The sequence below is a fragment of the Curcuma longa genome, chromosome 1 (assembly GCF_044706935.1).
Source record: "Curcuma longa cultivar G26 ecotype Majalengka, Jawa Barat chromosome 1, ITB_CL_G26_1.1, whole genome shotgun sequence".
Taxonomy (NCBI): domain Eukaryota; kingdom Viridiplantae; phylum Streptophyta; class Magnoliopsida; order Zingiberales; family Zingiberaceae; genus Curcuma; species Curcuma longa.
In genome coordinates this window covers 8,163,053-8,176,611 of record NC_133861.1, presented here as the reverse complement: position 1 = coordinate 8,176,611, position 13,559 = coordinate 8,163,053, and the positions used below count along the sequence as shown (strand labels likewise).

The 13,559-nt window shown below is 32.1% G+C and overlaps 1 protein-coding gene across 1 annotated transcript; it reads left to right on the top strand.

Moving 5' to 3' along the window:
- The first annotated feature begins 1,611 nt into the window (after window positions 1-1,611).
- Window positions 1,612-2,342, top strand: LOC141812437 (F-box protein GID2-like). The gene has a single exon (XM_074700429.1). The coding sequence runs from the start codon at window positions 1,655-1,657 to the stop codon at window positions 2,207-2,209; it is 555 nt and encodes a 184-aa protein (XP_074556530.1). The 5' UTR covers window positions 1,612-1,654; the 3' UTR covers window positions 2,210-2,342.
- Window positions 2,343-13,559: the final 11,217 nt, after the last annotated feature.

Genomic DNA, 13,559 nt, shown 5'->3' with positions numbered 1-13,559 from the left:
AGTAACATCCTTACTCGGACTCGGCTTCCCACTTGGACTAGGGAAATAGACACTCAGGAATACTCATCACATAGCTTCCCACTCGGGCTTAGAAAGTACTCGGTAGTCCACCATCAAGGTCCCATTAGTGTTCGGACAACCCGACATGAGATTATCAACTTAGGTACTCGGTAGTCCACCATCAAGGTCCCATTAGTGTTCGGACAACCCGACATGAGATTATCAACTTAGGCCATCTAATAGATAAGTTTGAAGTTACGTTTGTAATTTCAATTCAGTAAATTCCTAGATTGTACCCCTTGGAACCTTGTGATCATTTGTATGTCCTTCAACTCTAATCTTGTAAGTTCTATCTTGTATAGTGCAGACTTCATAATATTTATAGTAAGCCTTGAAGATTTTTCAAAATCATCAAGACATTCCTACAAGATTGCCAATTGATATAATATCTCCTTTAAACATAATGAGCAAGTCAGCTGCAAAGGTCAAGGGTAGGAGAAGAAGGTAAACAACAATGTTATCAAATCCTAAAAGTAGCACCCTTAGCAAGAGGTCAAGCCATTGGATAATTAGACAAACACCTAGGTAAGTAGGCTCCCGGTGACCCGGTCAATAGGTCTATTAGGTACCCCCCACCACTTGTCTAGCCCAGGGCCCCTGATAGACCTACTGATCTCGACTAGTCTTGACCTCTTGTTGGATTTAGCTTGACCTTTTGTTGGATCTGGCTTGATTTCTTATTAAGGGGTATATTACTTAGGGTGTTTTGACATTCGTGTTTGTCTTCTTCCCTTGTTTGGGGTTCAGATTTTTTTTTGTTTTTTCTTAAAGGTATTTTTAGATAAAAGCTTGATGTATAATAACATATCTCACTTTCATTTTAGATTGTTTTACTCCTTTTTAGATTTTTTTTTAGCACTTATAAAATTTTTAAGCAAAATAAGCTTTAGATGAATTGTTAATTTGTAGACTTTTTAAGACACTCAATTAATTTTTATTTTATAAAAACTAATTTTTTTAGGGCATAGTGAACTATGGGTATTTTGAAACAGAGACTATATAGGATATTAATTGCATAGAAAATTTGGCTGAGCAATGATAACTTTAAGCACTGTTTTATAGTTGTCTTATATTATTTTCATTTTTAAATTTTTGCAGTCTTGTTTTTTTTTTCTGTGAAGTTGGTTTTTTTTTTGGCTTGACCGAAATAATCTAAAAAAAATTAAATTATTAAAAATAAAATCTCAAAATGACACTTTATGAATAAGTTAATATAAATCGATACTATACATTTATAAACTTATTTATTTGAAAAGCACTAATAATTTCATATTATCTAACTTTTAAAGAGCTTAGCTAATTTTATTATTTTATATTCTTTAAAAATTTATTTCAAAATTTTCTTTTATAATTTATTATATGATATGAATGATATAATCTATTTATAAGCGCACCATTTAAATTAACACCCCTCCAATTTAATTTCTATATATTTGTCAATTAAAATGATTTGGTAGCCGAGGGATAGGGCTTTGTAAGTAATTTAACATTTCATTTGGTATCAAAATGGAAAAAGGTCAATATCATATCCTTGTCAAAAGAAGAGAGTACGATCAGAGGACAGAAGACAAGGGAATCGACCGAGGGAAGATCGATGAAGAGATGCTCGATCGATGGATCATCCGACGCTGTAGACGGTTGCCCGATCTCCCCCCGCGAGGAGAAGAAAAAGCGGCTCCGATCCGCCGCAGGAGAGACAGATCCCTATCAGGCCGATCCGGTGCCGGAGATCGGCGAGGACCTGGTGCTCGAGGTGCTCAAGCGAGCGGACGCGCGGACGGTGGGGAGGGCGGCCTGCGTGTGCCGGATCTGGAGGCGCCTGGCTGAGGACGATCGGCTCTGGGAGGTGGTGTGCACCCGCGACTGGGTCAAGCTTCCTTACAGCGAGCTGCAGCTCCGGTCGGTAGTGCTAGCCCTGGGCGGGTTCCGCCGCCTCCACTCGCTCTACATCCTTCCGCTCATGGGGCATCGCCCAGCCGCCGGCTCCCCATCTCTTTTCCTCCCGTCGTCCGCCGCATCGACGTCGTCCGTGTACCGGCGGCCCGAGACGCGAAATGGCAAGGACGAGGTCCAGCTCTCACTGGCTCTCCTCTCCTTAGGCTTCTTTGGCAAGCTAAATTCTAAAGACAACCAAGGGAGGAGAAGATAGCTGTGGGCGATGATGATCAATTTTTAAAAAGTCCGATTTTTATCATTTTTAGCTGCTATGTATGTTGTGGATCTTTTATGAATTTCCTCTGCAAATTTCTGTGCCGATGGGATTCCAATCCCATTTCTTCTAATTGTAGGGTTTAATCGTTCTAACTCGTGTGGAGTTGCAATTCTCAGAAGTGATTGTTCTGATTTCATAAAAAAATTTTATCGATAAAAAAAATTAAATTTAGACGAGTTTCATGGACTCAATCCTTAGGAGTGGCCGGTCTGGTAATTTGAAGTTTTCCATCGACCACAAGATAAATCGGGAAGCGCATATGACGGTCAATCTAGATGTCCAACATCCTTTTGATTGCAAAAAGGATGTATAAGTCCTAATGGACGATCTAACATAGTATATTTTTTAAACTCCTCAAATATAATACTATCCTAAATAAAATTTGAATTTTCGTTATCTAGAAGTCATCAAGTGATGAATGAGCTTGAAATTCATGAGTGCAAGTGAAACTAAATGAGACTTATCTGGAGAAGTAGTAAAAATCATCTAAATTACCCAAATAAAGGACTAAATATAAATATGCAATGAGTTATAGTATCATATATATAAAATATACAGAACAATTTTCATATTTTTTATAATTTCCCTCCAAAGGAAAAGATTTTTTTTTCCAAATTCATAATATTATATAACTTCTGTAATATAAATGTCATATTTACTTTAATATCATTTATCATAAAAAAATTTTAAAATTTATTGGGAGAAATGCAATGGATATTGAGAATTATGATTACTAAGAGGGACATAAAATTAGGAATAATAATTGCATAGTGGAAGATAAACTTAGTGTTTTAGTGGACTAAACCGTTCAATAATTAATTTCATCCAAGATGAAGAAAATTATTCACCTATCTATTTGCTTCCATTCAATTTCAGAAGGATGAGGCTTAGCTTTCTATTTGTTCTATTGCTGCCCTTTACAAAATAATGCAAGAAAAGATTTATATATTGTAGAGCATACAATAGACTTGATGAATTTATAAATAATATTATAAAAAAAATTATAATTATTAATCAACTTATTTTAATTTATAAAATATTTTATATTTGTAGACAAATACTTTACATATACTTGGTACTTATCAAAAGGTATTTTGCAATACTCACAAAAAAAAGAATAATACTTTTGTCGATGCTTGATCAAAGACTATAAATGTAAAAATATAAACTTTATTACAGTTCACATTTAATATTGACTAGCTTTATTAATTATATATTAGATAATAATATTTTTTTTAATAGGACAATATGACTCATCGAGTTGTAAAGGCATCTCAGCCTACTATAGAGAGAGAGGACTTACATATTTTATTAGACGAAGTTATAAATGATATATATTATGAAATTGTCGATGGAAATAAAAAGAACTACCTCTACGACCTTGGCTCTCAAACATGAATTATATATTATCGTGTGCTGGCTCCTAGGGTCAGTGATCATCCTAGTTTTTGATCCACTAAGTAAAGTGTAAGTGTTAAGATAAGAAAATCAAGAATTGAGGGATTGGATCACGACATCAGAACAGTCGAAACAGTGGATGGAAATTAGGTCATGACTATAGTCAATAGTAGAGCTAGCCCGGTGGTTTACCCGGGTTGAGCTGTGGGCCACGAACACAGATCTTGATGCTACCACCCTGGCTAATCTTCCTCTTTTTTTCTTTTCTCCCATAGTAAATCAGAGTTTATCTCATTTTCAACGCCGTTGAGCCCCGGGCTACAGCTTGAGTAGGCATGAAAGTGGCTCCCGCTCATGACTGTAGTAGAGTGCCAAATGCAAGATTAATTCTTTTCTCGCTATTCATTAATGAGTCTTGCTTTTTCAACGCTGTATGATTATATTTCGATTCATAGGAGACTTAAGACCCCAATGCTACTAATAAAGTAATAAGTAATTTTTGTGAGGTGTGTTGACCTTCAATTAATATTTATTCATCAACTTTAGAACATATGCATGGTTCTACTTTCGTCAGATCATATTCAGTGATTAGCTACTAAATTTTCGAAACTCTTGCAGATGTGGATTACCAAGGGAGAATACGGAAAATCTGGTCCGGCAATTGTCCACTGGAAGTGCTTCTAAGCTCATTACCTGCACCATTGTGGATCGAGCTTCAGTCTTGTTCTACCGAGTACTTTTTTGTTTTTTCTGCTTTTGTTTGAAATTTCTATGCCCTGGTTTGGGGATGTATCCAGATATTTGTATTCTTGTGAGACCTATTACGTATTAATATGCTATTATTTTATCACTCAAACAAGTTTTTTTTTCCTTTAATCACAACGGGTTCGTCTTACTATACGTACTATTAAACTTCTTCCAATAGCTTTCGCCTTTCTCGTTTTTCAGAAACTTTAGTAGATATGTTCAATGACATTTCCAGATAACTTGTTCTAAATTATCAACTACAGTTATGTAGGATGATGTATTATTTTGCTCGCGGTAGCAATAATTGTGTTATGGTCGAATCTGTAAGAACTTTAGGTTTCTGCAAGTCTTTCATTGTTATATTCGTACATTTTTTGTTGTTGTGTTTACTTGAGAGGAGGGACATGGAGGCAGTGGAGAGGGGGAGAGAAACCGGGAAGTGAAGCCACAGACTTGATTTTAGCCAAATCAATTAGAGAAAACAGCGAGAAGAAGTGGCTAATGAAGTCAAAATGGTTGGATTTTTTCAAAATAAATTTTGATTTCATAAACGTTGAAAATGGAAGAAAAAAAAGAAGAAAAGGAGAGCTCACTCTATTTTTTAAAAGTTTGATTCTGTACCATTTTGAAAAATATATTTGAATTCATTTCAAATCGAGTGAGTCTCAAAATTGAAATTTCAAAAAATAATAAAGCCTCTTCTGGTCGAGAAAAAGGCGGTAGAATAATTTTTTTTAAAAATATATATTTTTTTTAAAAAATTATATATATATATATATATATATATATATATATATATATTGAACTCATTTTTGATCGGGTGACTCAACGTCCGTTCCCTCTCTGATATTTTTTCTCCCTCAAACAGAATTCATCGAGTGAGTTGGCGCCCGTTCCCTAATATTTCTCCTCCCTCAAACAGAATTCTCCACCTATATAAAGCTTCTTCCGGTCACGGTCGAGATCATTCTGTGTTGCTGTTTGATTTCCGTCGACAAGGCGCTCAAAATACTGCAAACCTTTTCCACCATGGTCAAGCGCAAACTGGGAGCCGAGGAGCAACCGAGAAAGGGCAGCGGCAAAAGATTGAGAGCCATCAACAAGGTCAAGGAAGGAGAAGCAGGAGGAGGAGGAGGAGGAGGAGGATAGGCAAAAGCATGAAGGAACATGAACTGAAGCTGCACAGTATTCGCTCTGTGCTCCAAAGGTTCTTCGCCTCTGGTTCGATTTCATGGTCTCAGGAAGAGATACTGACTGATCTCCGCATTGAACTCCATATCACGAACCGATGAGTATTTGTTGGAGCTAAAAAACTTGGGATCCCAACTGTCCCACCGCCACAGCAACAAAGGCAAACTCGCCGGAGGCCATTCTGAGAGGTTGTCCCCGTCCCCATGAAGCCCAACCAAAAGACGAGTTACAATAATTAGTTGAGCAATGATATGTAGCATGAAAAAGTCCAACATGAAATTAAACACACTCAACTGTATAATTATGGGTTTCACTGCATGGATATGTCATGTTGGTTTAATGTTGAACTTTTTTATCTTACATTTTATTTCTCAATTAGTTTGTGGGAAGCTTTTTAGATTTTCTTCTTTTTTATGTTATTTTTACCATCTTTATATTCTATCTGTTATTCATGATTTGATTTAGTTTACTTTTATGTTTGGTTATCGTCGTATCGTGTTTTTTCCCCGGCATTTTCGCACCCAATTTTCAAAGTTTTTCAAGAACACAATATGCATTGATTTTTATCAAAAATTACACTTACTAGTCAAAATATCCTTCTCTACTATTTCAGTCCTAAATTAACGTAAACAATTATTATTTTTATTTAAATCGAATTAAATTGAATCGAATGAAATTAAATTAAAATAATAATAATAATTTAATTAGTTCAACGACATATACAAAAGCCATTGAGATTTTTAAAAGCCCAATTTTTTATTAAAAAATAATTAAACGAAATGATATTTTAAATTTATTTATATATATTTTCCAATTTTAAAACTTTAATAAAAATTTAAAATTTTTAAAAATACAAAAGAAGATTAATAAAAAATTAAAAAATCTTTTAAAATAACTTTTATATATTTATTTAATATCTAATTATAAGAAATAAGGAAAAGTGAAACAACATTAATCAAAATAAAATAAAATAAAAACTTAGTTATTTTATCAAGACTTTAATATAAAAATCATTGTCAATCTTAAAAATTTAAATATATATCAAATTAATATTATTTACTTTGAATAACCTCCTTAATTTATTTATATAATTTTGATAAAAAATAATACTAAGTGACAAAATCAGTACTAAAATGATATTGCTTTAATAAAAATAGCACTGAGTTGATTATGCCAAAGTAGTACTAAAGTAATTTTTGTATTTATAATTTTTTATTTTTGTTTTATTTTTTTCTCTCTTATAATTAACTATTTAAAAAAAAGATAAAAAACTGAAGAACTAATTTATTTAATTACTTTTACTTTTATTAATATTATTTTAATTTTAATTAATTATTTTTTAAGATTCCAAAATTAAAAATATAAATATAAATAAATTTAGAGGACCCTACCATGAATGTAACGGTATTTAAAAAAGTATGATAAATCAATAATTTCTTTAAATTTTTTTTACTTTTATTAACGTTCTTTTAATTTTAATTTTTTTATTAAGATTCCAAAATTACAAATATAAATATAAATAAATTTAGAGGACTGTATCATGAGTGTAACAGTATTCTAAAAATTAAAGTATGTTAAATTAAAAGTTTATAGAAATGTATAACCTTTTGTTTGGGGTCGTTGAATGAAGTTAATTGATTAATAATGAATTTTACTTAATTTCTAAATTAAACATATTAAATTAAAATTAAAAAAGTTTAGTTTTATAAATTTTTTATTTATTATATTATATAAATATCTATCTTCATGATTGACCATGCATCTTGAATAATGAGACTTAAATGAGTCTTTAGCAATCATTTTTTATAAATATATTTTATTCATATGATAAAATATCAAGTTAAATAAATTTGATTCTTACTAAACTTTATCATTATTCTAGATTCACAAAAAATATATAGAATGCTTTTCTATTTATAAAAAAAAATATATCCATAAGTAGAAAGTACGAACTATTATACACTGCTTATATTGAGCCAATGATTATTCATGATTATACATATTAAATAAAATATATTTTACTTTAAATAAATTTCATCGTGTTTGAAATTTGAGATTCAATTTAGTTTTATTTATTTTATATTAGAGGAATATTATGGTAAAAAATATCTTATTATAAGATTATAAGATTGTAATTTAATCCGCGCATGTTTGGTAGCATATGTTTGGTAAAAAGAATAACCTTTCTTTTTTGATAAAAATGAAAAGTGTTCCATTAAAACATAAAAATGTGACTGAATTGATCTTAATTACTCTTTAGAACGAGATGGAATAACGAAAAGATTCTCAAATGAAGAAAATTATTCAATTATTTTAAACGAATTAAATGAGGAGCCGTATGAGGTGAAAACCTCATGTACAGTTCTATAGAGTGACAGTAAGGGTAATTTATCTATCAACTTTTCCACTATCACCCTTAAAATTCAAACTCTGCCTTATGTAAAGTTGTCATAGTATCATTAACCTCTAAATTTGAAATCACTGCTTATATACTTGGTATTGGTTATAATTTATAAGAACACTTTGTACTTTATTAAGTGGAGGAAGGGTTAAAGATTTATTCGGTGTGAGATATCACATTATTCGAGGAATATTAATTAGATGTTGTTGGAGTGCAGGATCGTCAACAAGGGTGTTCTAGTATATTCTTATCCAAGACTTGTGTCATTTGATGATGCCATCTAAATCACTAGAAACATGTGAAATATATGACTAACCCAATAAAGAAAGTTTCGTAAGGGGACTGAAGCAAATTATCATGAGACAAAATATCTTCTTTTCTAAAGAGATTCGATTCAGAACTATTATTTATCCAATGCCTAATATTAAAATCATTTCAGAGGTTTTTCTTACTTTGTCTATGTTAACAAACAATTCAAAATACCACAGACTTTGAGTCCAAGTTAAGGAGTCACTCAGAATGCTAGTAAGATATCATTCCTATTTTAATTTTGTTTCACTTTTCCTTATTTCTTATAATTAGACATTAAATAAATAAATAAATAAAATTTATTTTTAAAAGATTTTTTAATTTTTTATTAACCTTCTTTTGTATTTTTAAAAATTTTAAATTTTTATTAAAGTTTTAAAATTGGAAAATATATAAAAATAAATTTAAAAGATCATTAGTTTAATTATTTTTTAATAAACAATTGGGCTTTTAAAAATCTCAATAGCTTTTGTATGTGTCGATGAACTAATTAAATTACTATTATTATTTTAATTTAATTTCATTCGGTTCAATTTAATTTAATTTAAATAATAATAATAAATTTTTACGTTAATTTAAGACTGAAATAGTTGAGGAGGATAGTTTGAAAAGTAAATGTAATTTTTGATAAAAATCAATATATAATGTGTTCTTGAAAAACTTTGAAAATTGGGTGCGAAAATGCCGGGGGAAAACACTATATGACGATAACAAAACATAAAAGTAAACTATATCAAATCATGGATTGACCACTTGGACCATCTCTCCAATAGACAAAGAATAAGAGCATCTGCAACGCTGTTAATGGAGGCGTTAATAACACCATGTTAATACACAATGTGGTGGGTCCACATGAACTCGTTAATACTTTTGAACGCGTTCATGGCAGTGAGGTGAGCCTCACATGTATTTTTTTTTATTTTTTTATTAATATTCAGGTGTTATTAATGAGAGAGTGTTGTGGATGCTCTAACAGATAGAATATAAAGATGGTAAAAAAACAAAAAAAAAAAGGAGAAAATCTAAAAAGCTTCCCACAAACTAATTATTGTAAATCATCTTTTGGTTGGCACCGGAGCTAGGTGGCACCTTCACATCACGGCCAGGGACGGGCGACCTCTCAGAACGGCCTCCGACGAGTTTGCCTTTGTTGCTGTGGCGGTGGGATAGTTGGGATCCCAAGTTTTTTAGCTCCAACAAATACTCATCATTCGTGATATGGAGTTCAATGCGGAGATCAGTCAGTATCTCTTCCTGAGACCAAGTAATCGAACCAGAGGCGAAGAACCTTTGGAGCACAGAGCGAATGCTGTGCAGCTTCAGTTCATGTTCCTTCATGCCTTTGCCTCCTCCTCCTCCTTCTCCTTTCTTGACCTCGTTGATGGCTCTCAATCTTTTGCCGCTGCCCTTTCTCGGCTGCTCCTCGGCTCCCAGTTTGCGCTTGACCATGGTGGAAAAGATTTGCAGGATTTTGTGCGCCCTGTCGACGGAAATCAAAGAACAACACAGAATGATCTCGACCGTGATCAGAATAAGCTTTATATAGGTGGAGAATTCTGTTTGAGGGAGAAGAAATATCAAGGAACGGGCGCCAACTCACTGAATTCTGTTTGAGGGAGGAAAAATATTAGGGAGGGAACGGACTCGCGCTGAGTCACCCGATCAAAAATGAGTTTAATATATATATATATATATATACACATATATATATTTTTATATATATATAATAAATAATTATAATTTTCTTTTTAAAAAAATAGTTCTATGGCCTTTTTCTCGATCGGAAGAAGCTTTGTTATTTTTTGAAATTTAGATTTTGAGTGTCACTCGATCTGAAATGAATTCAAATATATTTTTCAAAATGATACAGAATCAAAATTTAAAAAAAAAGAATGAGTTCTCCTTTTTCCTTCCATTTTCAACGTTTATGAAATCAAAATTTATTTAAAAAAAATCCAACCATTTTGACTTCATTAGCCACTTCTTCTCGCTGTTTTCGCCAAATGATTTGGCTAAAATCAAGTCGGTTTCACTTAGATCCGACCACGGTTTAGAACCGACGGTTCGAAATCGCCGGTTCGATAATTCATGGTAGGTCGACCCTTAACCTTAACCGCTCAAGACGGTTACGGTTCACGGTTCGGAACCGCCGGTTCACGTTTCGCGACGGTTCAAGATTATTATATTAAAAAATTAAAAATTTAAAAAGTATATAAAAGAAATATTGAAAAAAAGAGAGAAAAGTCGATGTAGTTTAGTAGTGCGTATTTCAAGACCGGTGAGAATTGCGTTCGTTCCCCATCAACGGCGTCTTAAAATGGATTTGAATTAAATAAATATAAATATAGTATATATATAATTATATTAATTTTATAAACAAAAAGCGTTGTAGAACAGTGGTGAGTATATGCGCTTGTGTCCCGGAATATCTTGATTCGATCCCCAGGTGTTAAATTATAATTTAATTAAATAAAAATAAATATATTTTATATACAAATATATTGAACAGATATTAAATCATAACCATTGATAAAAAAAATGATCAAATGACCTTAACAGTTGAATAAAAAATAAAAAAAATTCAAATCGGCGGTTGCTATTGGAACCGGTGGTTCAATCCGCCGGTTTCAGACCCCTTGAATCGTAATCGGCCCGACATTCTGCTTTCTCTCCCCCTCTCCACTGAGGTCAAGGATCAACCCTATGTGGCGGATGTCAGAAGTCGTACAGGGGACAAGATTTTGGCCAATGTGGCAAGGCAGGTCAAAACGAACCAATGTGGAGTTCAACGATTAAGCCTATGTGGCGGATGTCAGAAGTCATAAGGGGACAAGGTTCTGGCTGACGTGGCAAGACAGGTCAATAGGAATCCAACTCCATTAGGTTGAGATAATTGTCACTTCAGGCTCAGATCATACCAGCCTAGTTGGGCCCCCTAGGGCGCGTTGGCCAGTCGTCTCGTCTCGACTTATCCTATCTCGGCCAGTCGTCTCATCTCGACCAATCCTATCTCGGACATTCATCTCGTCGTCTAGGCCAATCCTATCTCGGACATGTCTCATCTCGGCCAGTCGTCTCGTCTCGGATATGCCTTGTCTCGGCGAGTCCTCTCGTCCCGACCCTTTCAGGCGTCTTTTCTCAACCACTTTGTCTCGCTCAGTCTTATCCGGGATTCCTGTCTCAGACCTTAGACGTATTGACACATTATGTAGCCAACCAGAAGGGAAGGAGATTATTTTTATAGGCAAGCATCCGTGTAAGAATGCTCAACGGGAGAATGTACCAATGGCAATTACAGAATTGGTCCCCTCCGATACCTTTTTTTTGCACATCAAGCTAAGAGGAGTACCAAGTTGTAAGACTTGGTTCCCTCCGATATCCCCTTTTGCGCATAAGGCCAAAGGTATTACAAATTTATTATTAATCAAATAAAGTCATCTAACAACCCCAAAACAAAGGTCATACATTTCTATAAACTAATGATTTATCATACTTTTTAGCATGCTGTTGCATCATCGTACGGTCCTCTAAATTTATTTATATTTATATTTGTAATTTTGGAATCTTAATTAAAATTAAAAAATTAAAATTAAAAGAACGTTACTATAAGTAAAAAATAAAAAATATTATTGATTTATTATACTTTTTTGAACATTCATGGTACGGTTCTCTAAATTTATTTATATTTATATTTTTAATTTTAGAATCTTAATAAAAAATAAAAAATAAAAATAATGTTAATAAAAGTAAAAATATTAAATTAGTTCTTCAGTTTTTTATTTTTTAATAGTTAATTAAAGAGAGAAAAAAATGAAACAAAAATTAAAAAATAACAAATAAAAAACTACTTTGGCACTACTTTTGCATCATCAACTCAGTGCTATTTTGATTAAAGCATTATCATTTTAGTATTGATTTTGTCACTTAGTATTATTTTAATCAAAATTATATAAATAAATTAAGGAGGTTATTCAAAGTAAATAATATTAATTTGATATATATTTTAATTTGTTAAGATTGGCAATGATTTTTATAAAAAAAAAAACTTCTTGTCGCAATAGACTCCCGTCACAAATTTGTGACAGGAATCTGCATCGTTCGATTTTAAAGTTAAAATTAAATCTAGGCCGTAGATTGAATGAGTGATTTGCTTTAGAATTTAGGATTTATAATTTAGGATTTAGGATTTATAATTTAGGATTTAGGGTTTAGGATTTAGGATTTAGGATTTAGGGTTTAGGGATTTAACGATCGACCGTTGATTTTAAAATTGAACGGTCCAGATTTCCATCATAAATTTGTGATGGAAATCTATTGCAACAAGGATCTCAACTGATTTTTATATTAAAGTATTGATAAAATAACTAAGTTTTTATTTTATTTTTTATTAATTTTGTTTTACTTTTCCTTATTTCTTATAATTAGATATTAAATATATATATAAGGTATTTTTAAAGGATATTTTTAATTTTGTTATTAATCTTCTTTTATTTTTTTAATTTAAAAAATTTTATAAAAGTTTTAAAATTGAAATATATATATATATATATATATATATATATATATATATATATATAAATTTAAAAGATCATTCGTTTAATTATCTTTTAATAAAATCTCAATGGCTTTTGTATGTGTCGATCAACTAATTAAATTATTATTATTATTTTAATTTAGTTTCATTCGGTTTAATTTAATTTGATTTAAATAAAAATAATAATTGTTTACGTTAATTTAGGACTGAAATAGTTGAGAAGGATTTTTGAAAAGTAAGTGTAATTTTTGATAAAAATCAATGTATAATGTGTTCTTGAAAAACTTTGAAAATTGGGTGCGAAAATGCCGGGGAAAAAACACGATATGACGATAACCAAACATAAAAGTAGACTATATCAAATCATGGATTCACCACTTGGGCCATCTCTCCAAACATAAAAGTAGACTAACACTTGGGCCATCTCCAATAGACAAAGGATAACAGATAAAATATAGAGATGGTAAAAACAACAAAAAAAAAAAAAAAAAAGAGAGAAAATCTAAAAAGCTTCCCACAAACTAATTATTGTAAATCATCTTTTGGTTGGGCTTCACCGGGGCTAGGTGGCGCCTTCGCATCACGGCCGGGGACGGCCAACCTCTTAGAACGGCCTCCGGCGAGTTTGCCTTTGTTGTTGCGGCGGCGGGACAGTTGGGATCCCAACTTTTTTAGCTCTGACGAATACTCATCGTTCGTGATATGGA

Coding starts and splice junctions, on each gene's coding strand:
- LOC141812437 (XM_074700429.1), top strand. CDS start 1,655: ATGAAGAGATGCTCGATCGATGGATCATCCGACGCTGTAGACGGTTGC.